Consider the following 20,590-nt stretch of genomic DNA (forward strand, 5'->3'; position numbering starts at 1 on the left):
CCTGGTGGGAAGCGACAAGTCTGAGCCTGCTGTTTAATCGTGGCTGAAAAGAGTGGGTGGAGAGGCCTATTAGCAGTGTTGCTATTTGAGTCGTTTATAAGATGTGTGTGTGTGCGTGTGTGTGTGTGTGTGTGTGTGTGTGTGTGTGTGTGTGTGTGTGTGTGTGTGTGTGTGTGTGTGTGTGTGTGTGTGTGTGTGTGTGTGTGTGTGTGTGTGTGTGTGTGTGTGTGTGTGTGTGTGTGTGTGTGTGTGTGTGTGTGTGTGTGTGTGTGTGGGTGAGAGACATGGACATCAGTGCGTTCTCTCTGTTTCGTTTGGTGTGACTGCGTGTGTGTGTGTGTGTGTGGGTGTGATTCATGTGTGTCTTGGGACAGCACTAACCTGTGAGCCCCGGGAGCCTCTCTTGTGGTCCCATTCTGAGTGGGGGAGCATCTGTGGGAAAAGAGAGAGAGAGAGAGAGAGAGAGAGAGAGAGAGAGAGAGAGAGAGAGAGAGAGAGAGAGAGAGAGAGAGAGAGAGAGAGAGAGAGAGAGAGAGAGAGAGATATAACCACATTGAAAACCACTTTACATCCTGTGCCTGCCATAGTATCTCAATTTACCATATTCACACAGTGGCAAGGGAAAGGAACCGGACTTGAGCATGACATAAGAGCAAAATGGCCACCGTGTGAATAGCCTGGCCCCCTCAACATGCTAAAAGAAAACAAAAATACAGTAGAGTGCATCAGAAAAGAGAAGGAGTGACAAAGAGAGGAGATGAGGGGGAGGGGAAGAAGAGGGGGGGGGGGAGGTGTTCATAAACGCTGGAGGGTTTGTCTATTTTTCACTTTCCATTAAGCACGGGCTTCTAATTCAATTTCACAGTCAGGTTTGGTTTACTTGAGTTCATATTCGTCGCCTAATGGGGCCGGTGGAGGCCGAGGACTTTTATACCGTCTAATTACCAGCCACTGTGTCCTCCCACAGGTCTCGTAAAACCATTTTCCACTTGCCTGGGAGTCACCCCGGCACGTCAGCCCAGCGCTGTCACCAATCACGCGCTTGTCTGCTCCGGAGAACACGACGCAGGAGCACCGAGCGAACATAAAACCTCTGCCTCTATTAGAGCCCGCTGCCCCGACACACAGAGAGCTCCCCCTGACCCGGCCCGGCGTGTCGTTGCTGTGACAAATTGCAGCTGCACACCGGGTTGCGCTCAGTATAAGAGCTGTATTGATAATCTGGGTGTAATTTACTGTGTGGCGAGAGGTCGTTGAGTCGGGTCGCGGCGTGAGTGGAAAACACTCGGGGGAGTGGCGGCCGGGGCTGTGTGGCTGGACGGACACGGTCACAACTGTGTTGCGGAGCGTTTTCCCACAGTGCTACTGAGGTCTAAACAAAGCCAATAGTGGACTTCCTGTTCCTGTGGCCTTATCGCAGGGTCACGTTAGTGTAATCAGCTGCAGGACGTCAGGAGGAGCGGCCCGCTGACCGAACCACCTCCTTCTCTAGAGCCAAAGCTCTGCCAACGTCGGGCCTCATCTGACCTCCGCCAGTAAACAAAACAAACAAGATCACCATCACAACAATCCCAGACCGGGGGGAGTGCACGGTGCACACTCTCCGAGCAAACTGAGATTTAACTGCTGTTTCCACTCATTTTGTTTGACCTTTAAGTCAGACGAAGTTGGGTCAGGGTGATCCAATAAAAAAGCGTGTAGTTTTTGTGTTTTGCCTTGCTTTTCCAAGTCTACCTCCTCGCCCTCATCCTCCGTGTTCTGTACAACACGGCTATAAAGAGTCTGCGTACTGGACACATGTTCTGTACAACACGGCTATAAAGAGTCTGCGTACTGGACACATGTTCTGTACAACACAGTTATAAAGAGTCTGGGTACTGGACACATGTTCTGTACAACACAGTTATAAAGAGTCTGGGTACTGGACACATGTTCTGTACAACACAGTTATAAAGAGTCTGGGTACTGGACACATGTTCTGTACAACACAGTTATAAAGAGTCTGGGTACTGGACACATGTTCTGTACAACACAGCTATAAAGAGTCTGGGTACTGGAAACATGTTCTGTACAACACGGCTATAAAGAGTCTGCGTACTGGACACATGTTCTGTACAACACGGCTATAAAGAGTCTGGGTACTGGACACATGTTCTGTACAACACGGCTATAAAGAGTCTGCGTACTGGACACATGTTCTGTACAACACGGCTATAAAGAGTCTGGGTACTGGACACATGTTCTGTACAACACAGCTATAAAGAGTCTGGGTACTGGACACATGTTCTGTACAACACGGCTATAAAGAGTCTGCGTACTGGACACATGTTCTGTACAACACGGCTATAAATAGTCTGCGTACTGGACACATGTTCTGTACAACACAGTTATAAAGAGTCTGGGTACTGGACACATGTTCTGTACAACACAGTTATAAAGAGTCTGGGTACTGGACACATGTTCTGTACAACACAGCTATAAAGAGTCTGGGTACTGGAAACATGTTCTGTACAAACAGCTATAAAGAGTCTGCATACTGGACACATGTTCTGTACAACACAGCTATAAAGAGTCTGCGTACTGGACACATGTTCTGTACAACACAGCTATAAAGAGTCTGCGTCTACACGGGATTCATCAGCATACTAATGTTAATGTATGAGTCACTTTACAGAGCCATCTAGCATGTAGCCTATACCCTCTCATGCATTAAAATAGCCATACATTCTCTGCCTGCTGGAGAAGAAAGTCAGCGAGCGTTCAGCTGTGTAAAAGGCTGATGTATAAGATGTAAATTGCTGTGGACGATAGTATCAGCTGGCCAGTGAACTGTAGAGTCTCATTCTTTTACTGCTGCGATGACACAGCTTTCAGTTAGCCAGGCAGTTGGTGTCCTCCACGGTCCCGGTTGAATCTCGCCCCATTAAAAGATCCTAGTATCAGTGAGGCTCTCCAGGCACGCACACGCACACACACAGACACACGCACGCACACACAGACGCACACGCACACACACAGACACGCACACACTCACACACACACACACACACACACACACACACACACACACACACACACACACACACACACACACACACACACACACACACACACACACACACACACACACACACACACACACACACACACACACACACACACACACACACACACACACACACACACACACACACACACACACACAGACACACACAGACAGACACATAAACAGCCCTAGCAGTCTTACGTAACCCAACCTTTCATCTCCTCTGTCTGAGATGCAGGACCCAGGCCACGCAGATTTCTACATGCACCCCCTTTGATCTAACAAAAAAGAAAAAACATACAGAATCGAGGACAGCATAAAACTGGAGTGGACCAGATAGCTTCTTCTACAGAACGACTTTATAAGCCACAGTGGAATGAATCCAACCCCTCTGAGATTGTCTCTGAACTTTTCTAAACAAACGTATGTGGTGTTGTGTAACTCTGCTGTGTAATTCCCTAAACAAGCCGCGGCAGTAGCCTGTATTCTCTCTCTGTGAGCAGTTGTCTGCTGTCACTGTTCCACAACTTGCATCACCAGTGCTGTGAAAAGAAAACTAACATCAATATATAAATCATCAAAGTTGCTAAAACTAAGCAGCTCAAAAGAGGGATGAAAATCGGCACACGCTGAAGAATGTTCGCAAAGAAACAAAGACATGTGTTTCATAGCAGAAAGTAAGAATGTAAAAACACATCAGGCCCCATCATATCAATTCTCCAGAATAACAACAAGAGATAAATCCCATTAATCCAGTCTTATCCTCTGGTATCAGCTGAAAGGGTGAGGGGAGAAGTCAGAGCGGTCTAACCTTCTACTTAAAACATCTGAGAGCACACTGCCTATATTATGTCTGAAGAGGTAAAACCGCACGTGAATGATTTCTTAGAAATCTCCAGGTTTTCCATGGACACCCTCCAGGCGGTAGGGCTAAAGGACAGTTAGCCTCGGCAGTTACATTTCCAAATGGATTTGTTTTTGTGCTACAACTCCAGCACACCTACTGGGAGAAATAACAACTTAGAAGAAGTTATGCCCTTTGTTTCACCCTCTGCTAGACTCATTACACGGCTCCATAATTCAATGGAAGCCAGGTCTCGCTGCGCCTTTCCATCACTTAAGAGCAATAATCCTGACTTATAGGACTTTGATACCTTTGAGTATCAAGGGTCTTTGAGAGAACATTTTTCTCTGTCTTTGGATGCTGTGACCAATCACCATAGAATTATAGTATCTTTATCCATATTTTATTAGTGATAATTTCCTCCCTGTAGAGACAACTAGAATCAAGTGTCTCTCTTGCTCTAGTGCCAGGTTGTAGCATTCCTAAGCACCCAGTTAATTGTAGATGACCTCTGACCTCCTGTGGTGTTCACTGTAGATCTTCATGTTACAGCTACATGTAGGAGAAGAGGAGATGGCAGATGAGTGAGTTCAAACAATTAACTATTATGTTACTCTTGTCTCAGAACTAGGTCTAAATGTTTGACTTCTAAAAAGGTCCACCCTCAATAATATTTGCTTTACTTTTATTTTATTTTTTTATCCACTTTTTCTCCCCATTTATTTCTATTTTTCTCCCATCCCAATTTCGTATTTCCAATTCTTCCCTCCCCTGTCTTGAACGTTGCTAGACTATGCCTCCCACTGGTTGGCTGTAGTGAGGATAGAAGCCTTGCATCACGTGTCCCCTCCGGTACACGAGGAGGCAGCCTGTCGCATCTTTTCACCGCAACAGCTCGAACTCTCAGTGGCGAGGAGTAACGTGTGGGAGGCTCACGCTGCCACCGATACTTCCTGTTTCTGCCGCACCGGCGTCACCCAACCGACCTGTAGGAGTCGCTGTCCACAACGTCCAATCCCCACCCACCGGCTTTCCCACCCTCTAACACTGCCAATTGTGTTAGTATGACGGCCGGCCAAGCCGGTAGCTACGCCGAGAGCTGGGCTCGATACCAGCACCTCCTGCGTTAGTGGCGAGCGCCTTGCCCACTGCACCACTCAGCCGCCCCTTGCTTTACTTTGTTATAGTGTATTAACTAGGGATGCTCGATATTGGCTTTTTTACCGATACCGATATTCCGATATTGTCCAACTCTTAATTTCGATACCGATACCGATACCGATATCAACCGATACCGATATATGCAGGGTTTCCCCCCAAAAAAACTGAATAATTTCAGGTAATTAATAATTTCACTGGATGCATTCAAAAGGCTTTCTAAATGTAAGCATTATCTGTGCAAAATATGATAATTAAAAAAGTTAAAATTAACATTACATATCTCTTGTTGTTGAATTAAACCAACATGCATACTTTTGACAATAAATAAAATAAGAATTGGTTCTTACTTGCTTGCCTGGGTAAATAAAGGTTAAATAAATGTAAAAAAAAAAAAAAAAAAAAAAAAAATTTGATACCGATATTTTCCGATATCACATTTTACTGCCGATATCGGCCGATAATATCGGTCGGCCGATAATATCGGACATCCCTAGTATTAACCCTTTCACTACCACACTACCAAGTTGTTAACCCTTTCATTACCACAATACAGAAGGTTAACCCTTTCACTGCCACACGACAAAGGGTTAACCCTTTCACCACAACACTACAGATGGTTAACCGTCCATCTGTAGTGTGGTAGTGAAAGGTTAACCTTCTGTAGTGTGGTAGTAAAAGGGTTAAGATCAGCACTGTAGGTGTACAATGATAGAAAGAATAGACCCTCAGGTCAAAGAGCATTCGGTTACCTCATATAGGTGGGGACTTAAATAGGGGTTAAAAGCAGGCTACCTTTAAAGAAGTCATTCTGTAAAAAAGGAGGACACCAACAGAGAGTGCTACATTTTTCATTTGAGGTTTTTGATAGAGATACGTTTGATCAGGACCGAGCTACAGGGAGCAGAACATTGCTATGGGTGATATGATGCTCTGACCCTTCCTCTGTTTGTTAAGTCAATGAATGTAACTTCATTCTAGTAAGTGGTTCACTGTTTATTTCCCCAAGGGGATCAATAAAGGAATATCTTATCTTATCTTTTATGACCGATGTGTGATAACTTGTCACGTGTTGTCAGATATGTCATAATGTCATAGACATAGTCATAGCCTTATTATGGGAAAAAAAATAAGTGCTTCAAATTGTTCCTGATCTTTGAAAGAAGTAGTTTGGGTGATACATTTTATACACTTCAGATATGGAAGTGCATCTTTCAGTCTTGGTACTAGCATGACATAACATGACACACTCAATAAGACCTATGGTATTTTTATGTGGCTCCAGCTCCACTGTGAATCGCCTTCTGGAGATTTAGAGTAATATTATGATTCATGGTAATTATTCTCAAGAAAAAAAGGAATATGGCAGTAAAATATGGCATTAGTGAGTTCAAAGTTCAAACTGTGAGTGTATGGAATGTAATGCCCAGATAGAGGTATTGGATATGAGTTATGGATATTATGGATATGAGAAAGCTAGGATCAGAGCAGGCCAAGTGAACATCTGTGGCCCCTGGGGTGGATCAGAGATAGGGGGGTCATCCTGCTCCAGGGTGCAGGGAGGATGATTTGGAGGTGCCAGCTGGCCCCATTTACTCCCAGACCCACTGAGGATGCATTCCCTGCTACAGGCCACTTCAAGCCTCTTTTTCCCCGATGGCGTCTTGGGGCATGACGTCTTGCCTTTGACAGTCTTGTCTTTCATTTCATTTATCAGCGGGAGGGATATTATAAACAGGATGAAAATGGAAATGTCAAGGCAGCATCCAGCAAAAAATGCTCACGAACGTCAGCAGCCCTGTGTGTAAATTAGTTTGCGTTCTCACGACTCGCACGGTGTGCCATAGCCAAGCTAACCGCCGGTCTCCCTCTCGCCCCGGAGAGAGCGTTAAGAGGGCAGCAGAGTGGATGCCAACGGGGCAGCCGTGCCCTGTCCACCACCATGGCTCGGAGCCACAGCCCGCAGCAAGCATGCCCTGCCTGCCTGCCGCTGAGGTGCTGGGTAAACACGACGGTGTCAAAACACAAACAAACTACTGGGCTACACTCGCTCGCTCGCCCTGCCGTCGCGCCTGCCAACAGGCAGGTTGAGAGACACACACTGAGGAGCTAAGGCCCCCACGGTCGCCAGTTTGTCCCTATTCGTTTTCTAACCATGATTTGTAATCATTCATTCATGACTACCTCTCCCTCCCTCCCTCCCTCCCTCCCTCCCTCCCTCCCTCCCTCCCTCCCTCCCTCCCTCCCTCCCTCCCTCCTCCCTCCTCTCTCTCTCTCTCTCTCTCTCTCTCTCTCTCTCTCTCTCTCTCTCTCTCTCTCTCTCTCTCTCTCTCTCTCTCTCTCTCTACAGCTCTCCCATTCTGCCCGTGCCCCACTTTGTTCCTCATTAGTGGCTTCATATCATTGGAGTTGATATGTGTCTGCTTGTATCATCAGTAGTCATGTTAGCTAGCTAGCTCTACAAGGGCAACCAAGGCTGACTGGGTGAGAGGAGGAGGAGGAGGAGGAGGAGGAGGAGGAGGAGGAGGAGGAGGAGGAGGAGGAGGAGGAGGAGGAGGAGGAGGAGGAGGAGGAGAGGAGGAGGACAGACAGGCTAAAACTCTTTCCATTGGGGTCAAGAACTTCCTACCAGAGAGAGCGAGAGAGAGAGAGAGAGAGAGAGAGAGAGAGAGAGAGAGAGAGAGAGAGAGAGAGAGAGAGGGAGAGAGAGATAGTATTATACTGCACATTGCCAGCCAAGCAAACTGCCAGTCCCCCTCTCACCCGGAGAGTGTTAAGGAAGGCAGCAGAGTGTGTGCGTCTTCTGAGTGTGCACCCGCATATGAGTGTGTGTGTGTGTGTGTGTGTGTGTGTGTGTGTGTGTGTGTGTGTGTGTGTGTGTGTGTGTGTGTGTGTGTGTGTGTGAGTGCGTGCTACTGTATGTTTGCTTGTTGTGCTGCTGTTCCAGTATAGTTGGATTAATTAAGACCATGCTGCAGAGAGCTGGGAGGTCAGTCTCCAGGCCGAGCTTCCAATCAACTCTACCCAAGGGTGTTGGCAGCCATCTCTCCGCCTAATTAATCTCACTCTGTTCTAGCTTTGGTATTATGGAGCACACAGGCACTGAACACACACACACACACACACACACACACACACACACACACACACACACACACACACACACACACACACACACACACACACACACGCACACACACACACACGCACACACGCACACACACACACACACACATTGCAGTGTGTCTATTTCCTACTAAAGGAGCCCTGAGCTCTTAAAGTATCTTGCTTACTCCTTCCTTCTTGATTCTTTTATCATCGTTCTCCATCAAATAAAAAAATAAAAAATTATAATAATCCTTACATCTACTCTGCTCTATCCCAGCATTCTTCCAGCCATTTCCATGTCAGCTGTCAAAATGTGGGTCACTCTACTCATTATTCTCTCTACCTGAAAGCCTCTGGAATGACAGTGAGTAAAGCATGGGGTCGCTATCATCACGACAGTGACTAAACGCAGGGGTGGCCAACCCGCGGCTCGCGAGCCGCATGCGGCTCTTTGCCGCATTTTATTAAAAATATTATAAAAAAGATTTGAATTTTTTTTTGTATTTTTTTTATGTCACTCATTCCATAAGAACGTAGAATAAACATTTACAATTTTTTTTAAATTGTCCATTTGCATGTTCTTGTTATCTGAATCTAGGGACATATATGGATCAGTGTTACGTTCTGGACACCGACCTCGGTCGGTGACCACCCACATTCCTGGCATATGTCACTGGGCTTGTCACCTGTCATTTCCCTGTCAATTAGTGCTGTCACTTAGGGGTGGTTCCTGATTGGCTGTCACGGGGGTGTGTGTGGAATGTTGGTATTTGGTCTCTATTTAACATACCTCTCTTCTGCTTGTCCATTGTCAGGTCTTCACTAATTGCGTTCGGGGATAACGCGGACGGTTCTACTGTGGACCTCCAATAAGCTCCCATTTACCTTATCTTACACTTGTGCTTTTAGCACTTGTTCTCTCTTAGAATTTACTCTGTGTTCTTACTATTAAAGTCGAACCTGTTCAAGAGTAAACACTCTCTGTCTCTGTGATTGCCTTCAACCATTGGAATTCACCTACCTGCATTCTGACAGAAGACCTGACCATCAGAATTCCATGGAGGCCATCATGGAGATGCTCCGGACGCAGGGAGCAGCCCAGACACGGATGGAGGAACATCAGCAGCTGGTCAGCGCCGAGTTAATCCGACTCAATGGGGTCGTCGGATCCTCCCAAGCAGTGGCGCAGTCGGCGTTGGCCACAGCTCGACAAGCCCAAGAAGGAGTGGCTGGTGTGCAGTCGGCGGCGGGGGAAGCAGCGCTCCACGCAGAGGAAAGTCGGGGGGGGTTCGGGGTCCAGGAGCGGTCCCGCGAACCACATCTGCAGGCGCCCGCTCGCTATGACGGATCACCGGATGGTTGTCGGGAATTCATCACCCAGTGTCTACTCGTTTTCCGGCTGCAACCACGATCATTTCCATCGGAGACAGCGCAGGTAGCGTATATTATCACACTGCTCACCGGCGAAGCTCTCTCCTGGGCTACGGCGGAATTAGAGGCAGGGGCGATAATCTGCGACAGTCTGGACGCCTTTACCCGGGAATTGAGAAGAGTATTCGATACTTCCCGGGTACTCTCGATCTTCGAGGCTGGTGGTAGCCTTCTCGACTGCCGGCAGGGCCTCCGCACTGTCGCAGCTTATGCTATCAAATTTAGGATCTTGGCTCGGGAGACAGCTTGGGCGGAGAACGTCTGCGTGGTTCTGTTCGTCAGGGGACTCTCAGCGCGGATGCGAGATGTTCTCTCCGCGCGTGAGATCCCCGAGCAGCTGGAAGTGCTGATCAACACCACCATCAAGATGGATAATCGGCACCGGGAGAGGGAGAAGGAGCATGTCAACAACACTCAGCCCCAGGTATGTTTTCCTTCTTCTCCTGGTGTTGATAATTCCATGCATTACACGAGTGGGCCACTGGGTGATGAATCCATGCAGCTTGGAGCGCTGTCGCTCTCGGACGACGAGAGGCAGCGCTTCATCAAAGAGCGACGCTGCTTCCGGTGCGGCCGCACCGGTCACCGCTTCGGCAGCTGTCGGGTCCAGGCTGGATCGGCTCGGCGCCAATCGGGGATAGAAGGTGCGCCGTCGGGCCTCGAGAGGGCGCCAGCAGGTGGGCTCATTCCTGCCAAAACCACGGATTCTCGCACATTTTTTGAGGTGGCGATCAACTGTGGGGGTGACATTAGGGGAACTAAGGCTCTCATTGACTCAGGGGCGGCGGGCAATTTTATTCACGTGGGATTGGTGAAGGAGTGGGGAACCCCGGTGGAGGACTTAGGGGTTCCCTTACCAGTCTATGCCCTGGACGGTCGGCCCCTGGGCAGTGGGAGCGTCACCCAGCGCACAGTTCCCTTACACATCCGGGTGGAGGGTGGGGAGTGGGAATGGGTTACTTTTTTTGTCATCTTTTCCCCCTATTCTGTCTTGGTGTTGGGTCATCCCTGGTTGTCGTCATGTGTTCGTGTCATTAATTGGAGCACGGGCGAACTCTCAACGGCGGCCGACGTCAAGTCGATCGTCAGCGGGAGTTTGCCCAAACCCTTGTCTCCCCCCCCCTCTTCTCTTTTGTCTCCTCCCTCTTTCTCCAGGATGGTGGGGAGCGTGGCAGATTCTGATCTACCCTCTAATCCCGATTTAATAGGGGTGCCTGAGATCTATTGGGACCTGGCGGACGTTTTTAGCAAGACGCGTGCTAAAGCACTTCCGCCTCATAGATCATACGACTGTCCCATTAATCTTCTACCCGGTACCTCCCCGCCTCGCGGGCGAATGTTCTCTCTCTCACGCCCCGAAACCTTGGCCATGAACACCTACATAGAGGAGGCATTGCTTGCGGGGCACATACGCCCTTCCACTTCCCCTGCCGGCGCTGGCTTCTTTTTTGTTGATAAAAAGGATGGGGATCAGCGCCCATGCATTGATTATAGGGGATTGAATGACGTTTCCATCAAGAACCGATATCCTTTACCCCTCATGGACACGGCCTTTGAGTGCTTACAGGGGGCACAGGTCTTTTCTAAACTTGACTTACGTAATGCATACAACCTGGTCAGGATTAGAGAGGGAGACGAGTGGAAGACTGCATTTAACACACCCAATGGGCACTATGAGTATTTGGTCATGCCCTTTGGTTTGGCTAATGCTCCGGCAGTCTTCCAAGCCCTGGTTAACGACGTGCTGCGAGACTTGATTGGGGTGTCGGTGTTTGTCTACTTAGATGATATCCTGATTTTTTCTCGCGATATGGTGCAACACCAAATGCACGTTCGGGAGGTGCTAGACCGTCTCCTCAAGCATCAACTATTCGTTAAGGCTGAGAAGTGTGTGTTTCACACGGACACCGTGTCCTTCCTGGGCTTTGTGTTGACGAAGGGCGATCTGCGCATGGATCCAGCCAAGGTGAGTGCAGTTTTGGACTGGCCACGGCCTTCGTCGCTCAAGGGGTTACAACGTTTTTTGGGCTTTGCAAATTTTTACAGGCGCTTTATTCGCAATTTTAGCGCCTTAGCCAATCCCTTAACAGCTCTCACTAAGGCCTCTCTCCCTGGCTTTGAATGGTCGCCTAGGGCTGAGTCGGCCTTCTGCGATCTTAAACGTCGTTTTACATCCGCTCCTGTATTGATCCGCCATGACGCGGAGGTTCCGTTCATTGTGGAGGTGGATGCCTCTGACGTCGCGGTGGGGGGGGTGCTCTCTCAGAGATGCTTAAAGGATGGGAAAGTGCACCCGTGTGCTTTTTTTTCTCGCCGTCTGTCACTAGCCGAGCGTAATTACGACGTGGGTAATCGGGAGTTATTGGCGATCAAATTGGCACTGGAGGAGTGGAGACATTGGTTGGAGGGGGCGGCACATCCTTTCATTATTTGGACTGACCATAAGAACTTGGCTTACATCCAAGGGGCTAAACGCCTTAACGCTCGCCAGGCCAGGTGGACGTTGTTCTTCACACGATTTCGATATACCATCTCCTATAGACCCGGCTCCAAGAATATCAAACCTGACGCGTTGTCGCGCCAGTTTGATCTTCCTGGGCGGGAGGAGCAGCCCCATCCCATTATTCCACCGGCCTTGATTTTGGCACCCGTGTCTTGGGGCATAGAGAAGGTGGTAAGGTCGGCGCTAACGCGGGAGCCCGATCCTGGTGGGGGTCCTCCGGGACGGTCGTATGTTCCCAAGGTGGCGCGCTCACGCTTGCTACAGTGGGCACATGCGTCATCCCTCACCAGCCACCCAGGGGCAACCAGGACCCTGGAATTTATCCGTAGGAGGTTCTGGTGGCCGACAGTGGAGGGGGATACGCGTTCCTTTGTGGCGGCCTGTCCGGTGTGCGCACGTAGTAAGACCTCTCGACGGGCACCGGCGGGTCTCCTCCGACCACTTCCTATTCCTAAACGACCCTGGTCACACATATCTCTGGACTTTATTTCTGGTCTTCCCCTTTCGGACGGGTTCACCACCATTTTGGTGGTGGTGGATCGGTTCTCTAAGGCGGCTCACTTTGTCCCTCTCCCCAAGCTTCCTTCGGCCCGGGAGACTGCTGATTTAATTATACAGCATGTCTTTCGGGTCCACGGGCTGCCAGTAGATATCGTGTCGGACCGGGGTCCTCAGTTCGCCTCCAGGTTCTGGAAGGCGTTTGCCGCCGGCCTCGGCGCCTCTGTCAGTCTGTCGTCTGGGTTCCATCCACAGTCGAACGGACAGACGGAGAGGGTCAACCAGGATTTGGAGGGGGTCTTGAGGTGTTACGTTGCCGGTAGTCCGGCAACGTGGAGTAGGAGGTTGGCTTGGGCTGAGTACGCGCATAATACCCTTCTCTCCTCTTCTACCGGTATGTCTCCCTTTCAGTGCCAGTATGGTTTTCAACCTCCTCTGTTTCCCGAGCAGGAGCAGGAGGCGGAGGTGCCCTCGGCCCAGGCACATGTGGCTCGCTGTCGCAGGACGTGGAAACAGGTTCGGAAGGCGCTACAGAAGGTTTCGGTTAGTACCCAACGGCAGGCTAACCGTAAGCGTCGTCCGGCTCCAGTTTACCGTCCAGGGCAGCGGGTTTGGCTTTCCACCCGGGATCTCCCTCTCCGGGTGGAATCCAAGAAGCTGGCTCCTCGCTTTATAGGACCATTTAAAGTGATTCATCGGGTTAATCCAGTGGCTTACAAGTTACGACTTCCGAGCTCTATGAGGGTTCATCCGACGTTTCATGTGTCCCTGTTGAAGCCATTCCTCTCATCGCCCTTGGCCCCGCCACTGCCTGTGGTTCCTCCGCCCCGGTTTATTGGCGGTCAACCCATTTACACGGTGCGGAGGATACTGGGTTGTAGGCGGAGGGGTAGGGGGTTTCAGTTCTTGGTGGATTGGGAGGGGTACGGGATAGAAGAGCGTTCTTGGGTGCCTCAAAGGGATATTTTAGATCCCAGCCTGATCGTTGATTTCCGGCGGCTGAATCCCGAGGCTCCTAGGTGAACGTCTGGTGCCGTTCGTCGGGGGAGGGTACTGTTACGTTCTGGACACCGACCTCGGTCGGTGACCACCCACATTCCTGGCATATGTCACTGGGCTTGTCACCTGTAATTTCCCTGTCAATTAGTGCTGTCACTTAGGGGTGGTTCCTGATTGGCTGTCACGGGGGTGTGTGTGGAATGTTGGTATTTGGTCTCTATTTAACATACCTCTCTTCTGCTTGTCCATTGTCAGGTCTTCACTAATTGCGTTCGGGGATAACGCGGACGGTTCTACTGTGGACCTCCAATAAGCTCCCATTTACCTTATCTTACACTTGTGCTTTTAGCACTTGTTCTCTCTTAGAATTTACTCTGTGTTCTTACTATTAAAGTCGAACCTGTTCAAGAGTAAACACTCTCTGTCTCTGTGATTGCCTTCAACCATTGGAATTCACCTACCTGCATTCTGACAGATCAGTATCAGAAATAGTGTGTCTGTTACTAGGCTTGAGTAAATTGTAATGAACCAAAGGAGAATATAAATTATACACCATGCTAAAATTGACCATACCTGAAAAATCTAAGCAAATGAATAAAGGGAAGATGATTAAACAGAAGGTTTTGTAGATACAGTACTGAATTCTGCCATCTTTTTTATAATGTAAATTTCTACACCATTTTTCATTGTATTGCAACACCGTTTTTTGCAAGACGTTCACAGAAAGGTAGAGAAACTAACTGCGTTCTGTTTTATGGCAATAACGTTCAGGTTTGTGGGAGATAATCCCAAAAAATAAGAGAAATAAAAAAGTTAATCCATAAGTCAGGTGATTGACAGGGGCTGTGTGAGCTGGGTAGGGTAGTTTTTCGAAATTCGAAAGCCCTGAGTCTCTTCCTTCAAAAGACTACACTCACTTTTGGCTGTGCCACTTCCTCCTGTCAATATACGCCGGTTTCCGACTCAATGCCCTGAGATTTCTATAATCTTATATTTCACTAATAACAGTTAAAATAATTGGTAAACAAACGTAATGCTGAAAATATACACTTTTACTGTATATCTCGGGCTTAACCGCTTAAGAGGTTAACCCTGTGAGGCCCAAATTAAAAAGACATTAGCAACTTCAGAGGCCAGAGGGTGGGACATATAAACACATTTACTATCAAATAGCATTGTGAGGCTGAACAACAGGACCAATTGACTATACATGTGCTTACATTTTTTAAATAAACATTATTTTTTTTAAATGGCTAAAAGTGATTTTGTAATTTTGCAACCGTGGGTCTCACAGGGTACTTTTAACCCTGTGAGGCCCAAATAAAAAAGACATTAGCAACTTCAGAGGCCAGAGGGTGAGACCTATAAACACATGAAGGGTGCCGTGACTGAAAAAAAAGGTTGATAAACGCTGGTATATGGTGTGGCTCTTTGTGGTACCACAGTCATTTGTGTGGCTCTTAGTCTCTGACTGGTTGGCCACCCCACTAAAGCATGGGGCCACTATCATCACAACAGTGACTAAAGCATGGGGCCGCTATCATCACAACAGTGACTAAAGCATGGGGCCACTATCATCACAACAGTGACTAAAGCATGTGGCCGCTATCATCATGACAGTGACTAAAGCATCGGGCCGCTATCATCACAACAGTGACTAAAGCATGGGGCCGCTATCATCACGACAGTGACTAAAGCATCGGGCTACTATCATCATGACAGTGACTAAAGCATGGGGCCACTATAATCATGACAGTGACTAAAGCATGGGGCCACTATCATCATGACAGTGACTAAAGCATGGGGCCACTATTATCATGACAGTGACTAAAGCATGGGGCCACTATCATCATGACAGTGACTAAAGCATGGGGCCACTATCATCATGACAGTGACTAAAGCATGGGGCCACTATCATCATGACAGTGACTAAAGCATGGGGCCACTATCATCATGACAGTGACTAAAGCATGGGGCCACTATCATCATGACAGTGACTAAAGCATGGGGCCACTATCATCATGACAGTGACTAAAGCATGGGGCCACTATCATCATGACAGTGACTAAAGCATCGGGCTACTATCATCATGACAGTGACTAAAGCATGGGGCCACTATCATCATGACAGTGACTAAAGCATGGGGCCACTATCATCATGACAGTGACTAAAGCATGGGGCCACTATCATCATGAGAGTGACTAAAGCATGGGGCCACTATCATCATGACAGTGACTAAAGCATGGGGCCACTATCATCATGACAGTGACTAAAGCATGGGGCCACTATCATCATGACAGTGAGTGACAAAATGCAGCGGCCCGCCTGATCTCAAACCTACCGAAGTCAGCCCATGTCACCCCACTTCTTAGGGACCTGCACTGGCTCCCCATTGCTGCACGTATCCGCTTCAAGGCCCTCGACCTAGCATACCGTGCGGCAAAGGGAACCGCTCCCGCCTACCTCCGGTCAATGGTCTCTAACTACACACCCTCAAGACCCCTACGCTCTGCGTCTTCTGGCCGCCTCAGATCTACTCCTATCCAAGCTCCCGGAGGGTCATCAAAGAGAAGCCGCCTATTCTCAGTCCTTGCCCCACAATGGTGGAATGAACTACCCATCCCTGTTAGGACAGCCGAATCCCGTCCAATCTTTCGCCGTCGACTAAAGACTCACTTCTTCAACCATTATCTGAAATGATAAAAAAAAAAAAAAAAAAAAAAAAAAAAAATCTAACCCCGACTAACCTTAATGTCATGCACTTGTCCTAATAAACTAACCTACACTGTAACACGCAACACTTTGATGAACATTGTTACTCAGCTGATAGAGTTATACCCTTCTTGCTGTCTTGTCGCACAGAACTTGTAAGTCGCTTTGGATAAAAGCGTCAGCTAAATGACTAAATGTAAATGTAAATGTAAAACAGTGACTAAAGCATGGGGCCACTATAATCACGACAGTGACTAAAGCATGGGGCCACTATAATCATGACAGTGACTAAAGCATGGGGCCACTATCATCATGACAGTGACTAAAGCATGGGGCCACTATCATCATGACAGTGACTAAAGCATGGGGCCACTATCATCATGACAGTGACTAAAGCATGGGGCCACTATCATCATGACAGTGACTAAAGCATGGGGCCACTATCATCATGACAGTGACTAAAGCATGGGGCCACTATTATCATGACAGTGACTAAAGCATGGGGCCACTATCATCATGACAGTGACTAAAGCATGGGGCCACTATCATCACGACAGTGACTAAAGCATGGGGCCACTATAATCATGACAGTGACTAAAGCATGGGGCCACTATCATCATGCTAAAACGTGAATCACGATTTTTCTCCCTAAGAATTGAGATCACAATTCTCTCACATGATTCTTATTTTTTTCAATAAAAACATGTATTGCACTCTTTCTTAAACAGACAACATAACATATATCAAAGTGCTTGACTTAAACTTAAACATAACATATGAAAGTGCTTGACTTAAACTTAAAAGTGTCTTGTAACATACAAAATAACTCGAGTCTCTTTTCGTCTCTTACGCCCGTGCGCGGGACACGTGTGCGTCGCGGCACTTTGCTCTCGTCAGTCAGCTCAGGGCGTCATTTGACAAGCACGCGTCACATGACCACTTTTGGTTCTGACCGTTGTCCCGATTCTAGCGTCAGAAGGTTATGAAGTGGACGGCCATTTTGGATAAATACGCTGTTTTCATTGGTACACACATTACAAAACATCTAAAAAAAGATGTGTGGGATTTTTATAAACGTTGGACTGTATGACTATAAGACTTCAGGCTATGGAACCGTTGTGTTGTCCAGCTCCTACCTCTCATCTGGAACCCAAAAACAGGAATCTGGCGACAAGTCAACACAAAAGTAAGAAAATAATATTGAATGTTGAATTGTTGAATTGTATTGAATTGTAAAGCATGGGGCCACTATCATCATGACTGTTGTTTTAAGTTATTTACAAGCCATTTACTAACAATGGTACAGTAACGGTGTATGGCATGGTGTTCATCTTGACACTGAGATGAGGTGCATGAGGTGTAATCTGTTATTGCACCTGCAGTGGAGGTATTCTCATGATCAGAACCACAGGGTTACTGGCTGCTCTGTCACCTCCTAGATGAGGCTCCAGAAGTACTTCACCATCTGAGTTGCTACAGTATAAACCTTTTGCTCCTTAGCATTATGATTCAGGCATAATTATCCGTATACTCTATGATGCCCCCAGGGACCCTTCCTTTTAAGCATGCCATGGTATGTAATTCCTGATACCATGAAAGGGGTGGGGGTGGGGGGGGTGGTAGAAGAGGGGAAAAAATAGATTCAATCACTGCGCCCAGTGATGAGTATCAGAGCAAATTAGATACACCCCCTCCCACCCTCGCCTTCTCTCATTTCACCAACCTGATTTAACTTTTAACCATCTTTTTCTTTCCCGTTTTTTTTGTCTCCGTTTAATCTCTTCAGACCTTGTTTCTATGTATGCCAAGTATTCTCTCTCTCTCCTCTCTCTCTCTCTCTCTCTCTCTCTCTCTCTCTCTCTCTCTCTCTTTCTCCTCTCGCTCGCTCATTCTCTTATTTCCTCTCTTTACCTTTTCACTTCTATCTCTTTTTTATCTATACAGTATTCAGTGTTTCTCCCTCCTTCTGTCTGTCTGTCTGTCTGTCTGTCTGTCTGTCTGTCTGTCTGTCTGTCTGTCTGTCTGTCTGTCTGTCTGTCTGTCTGTCTGTCTGTCTGTCTGTCTGTCTGTCTGTCTGTCTGTCTGTCTGTCTGTCTGTCTGTCTGTCTGTCTGTCTCTCTCTCACTCTCTTCCCTGTTTTCTCTCTCTCTCTCTTTCATATTTTCTTGCTTCTGTTCCTGTTTTAAAGCAGCCTAGGTTGTCAGTTGTTGAGACTGATTGGCCACGAGAACCCAGGAGGAAGCATAAAAGTCAAACAGTATAAAATGCCGTCAGCGGCCGCCGGCCGGCATAGCACATAAAATGACAGAATGCTGGTGTCGGTGTGTTTGGATGACCATGGAATAAACTGTAAAATCCTCCAACGGAAAATCTCTCCATAAACTGTCCGGTTTAATCTGGTCGTGACCTAATGAAGGTAAGGGGGGGGGGGGGGGGGGGGGGCTGATATTGGAGAGAAGTGGTGTGAGCATCGACGGGGAGCTTTAGCGTATAAGGTAGTCTACACATAGCAGTCTGAGTAGAGCATGGAAAGGCCTGTGGCCAGACAAACACCAGAACCAACTCTGCCCAAACTGTCTATTCTGGGTCCAGGTGACCATCAAACTCTGCTCCACCTTCGCTCTGCTCCCCACCTAAGCAAAGCAGGGAGGACTCGGGGGGAGAGGAGAGGAGACAAGAGGAGAGGAGAGGAGAGGGAGAGGAGAGGAGAGGAGAGGAGAGGAGAGGAGAGGAGAGGAGAGGAGAGGAGAGGAGAGGAGAGGAGAGAGATGAGAGGAGAGAGGAGAGGAGAGGAGAGCAGAAAGAGGGGAGGGATAGGAAGAGGATAGAAGAGGAGAGAAGATGAGAGGAGAGAAGAAGAGAGAAGAAGAGAGGAGAGGAGATGAGAGGAGAGCAGAGAATAGGGGAGGATAGAAGAGGATAGAAGAGGAGAGAAGAGGAGAGCAGAGAAGAGGAGGAGAGAGAGAAGAGGATAGAAGAGGAGAGAAGAGGAGAGAAGAGGAGAGCAGAGAAGAGGAGAGGAGAGAAGAGAAGAGAAGAGAAGAGGAGAGGAGAGGAGATGAGAGGAGAGGAGGAGAGGAGAGCAGAAAAGAGGGAGGATAGAAGAGGATAGAAGAGGAGAGAAGATGAGAGGAGAGAAGATGAGAGAAGAAGAGAGGAGAGGAGATGAGAGGAGAGCAGAGAAGAGGGGAGGATAGAAGAGGATAGAAGAGGAGAGAAGAGGAGAGAAGAGGAGAGCAGAGGACAGGAGAGAGAGAAGAGAAGAGAAGAGAAGAGGAGAGAAGAGGAAGGAGAGCAGAGAGAGAAGAGGAGAGGAAAGGGAGAGAAGGGAAGGCAGAGAAGAGGAGAGCAGAGAAGAGGAGAGGAGAGGAGAGGAGAGGAGAGGAGAGAAGAGAGGAAGAGAAGAGAAGAGAAGAGGAGAGAGAGAGAGAAGAGAAGAGAAGAGAAGAGAAGAGAAGAGAGAGAGGAGAGGAGAGGAGAGGAGAGGAGAGGAGAGGAGAGGAGAGGAGAGAGGAGAGGAGAGAAGAGAGGAGAGGAAGAGAAGAGGAAAGGAGAGAAGAGGAGATGAGAGGAGAGGAAGAGAGAGGAGAGGAAAGAGATGAGAAGAGAGAGAAGAGAAGAGGAGGGGAGAGAATAGGAGGGGAGAGCAGAGGAGAGGAGAGGAGAGCTGAAGGAGAGGAGAGGAGATAAGAGGAGAGGAGCGGAGAGGAGAGGAAAGAAGAGGAGAGAAGAGAAGAGAAGAGGAGAGCAGAGGAGAAGAGAGAGAAGAGAGAGAGGAGAGGAGAGAGAGAGGAGGAGAGGAGAGGAGAGGAGAGGAGAGGAGAGGAGAGGAGAGGAGGAGAGGAGAGGAGAGGAGAGGAGAGGAGAGGAGAGGAGAGAGAGGAGAGGAGAGGAGAGGAGAGGAGAGGAGAGGAGAGTCTTTCTTATTCATGCTGGCTAATGTTTTACAGGTTTTGCCGTGGGGGTCAGTCAGTGTGGGTCATTTGCGTCATCGCTGGAGGGAACTGTTGAGGTGAGCAGCCAAAGTGAAGGGGCCGACAGGAGGGAAAGAGGAAAGGTGGTATGTGTGGGTGTGTGTGTGTGTGTGTGTGTGTGTGTGTGTGTGTGTGTGTGTGTGTGTGTGTGTGTGTGTGTGGCGTGCGTGTGTGTGTGTTGTGAGTGTGTGTGTGTGTGTGTGTGTCTGTGTGTGTGTGTGTGTGTGTGTGTGTGTGTGTGTGTGTGTGTGTGTGTGGGTGTGTGTGTAGGTGTGTGTTGTACGCAGATTAGTACCCTCGCACATACTCTAACATTC

At 48.3% G+C, this 20,590-nt stretch overlaps 1 protein-coding gene across 2 annotated transcripts in view; it reads right to left on the bottom strand.

Annotated features, from left to right (window-relative positions):
- The window catches only part of pde3a (phosphodiesterase 3A, cGMP-inhibited), a 242,969-nt gene that overhangs the window by 119,090 nt on the left and 103,289 nt on the right, over positions 1 to 20,590 (bottom strand). For both annotated transcript variants that reach the window (XM_084335423.1, XM_084335424.1), the window contains exon 2: positions 382 to 432. In XM_084335423.1, the coding sequence (XP_084191549.1) occupies positions 382 to 432 (51 nt within the window). The remainder of the gene's footprint in view (positions 1 to 381; positions 433 to 20,590) is intronic.

The sequence above is a fragment of the Notolepis coatsorum genome (genome assembly GCF_963971535.1).
Source record: "Notolepis coatsorum genome assembly, chromosome: 18".
In the NCBI taxonomy this organism is placed as follows: domain Eukaryota; kingdom Metazoa; phylum Chordata; class Actinopteri; order Aulopiformes; family Paralepididae; genus Notolepis; species Notolepis coatsorum.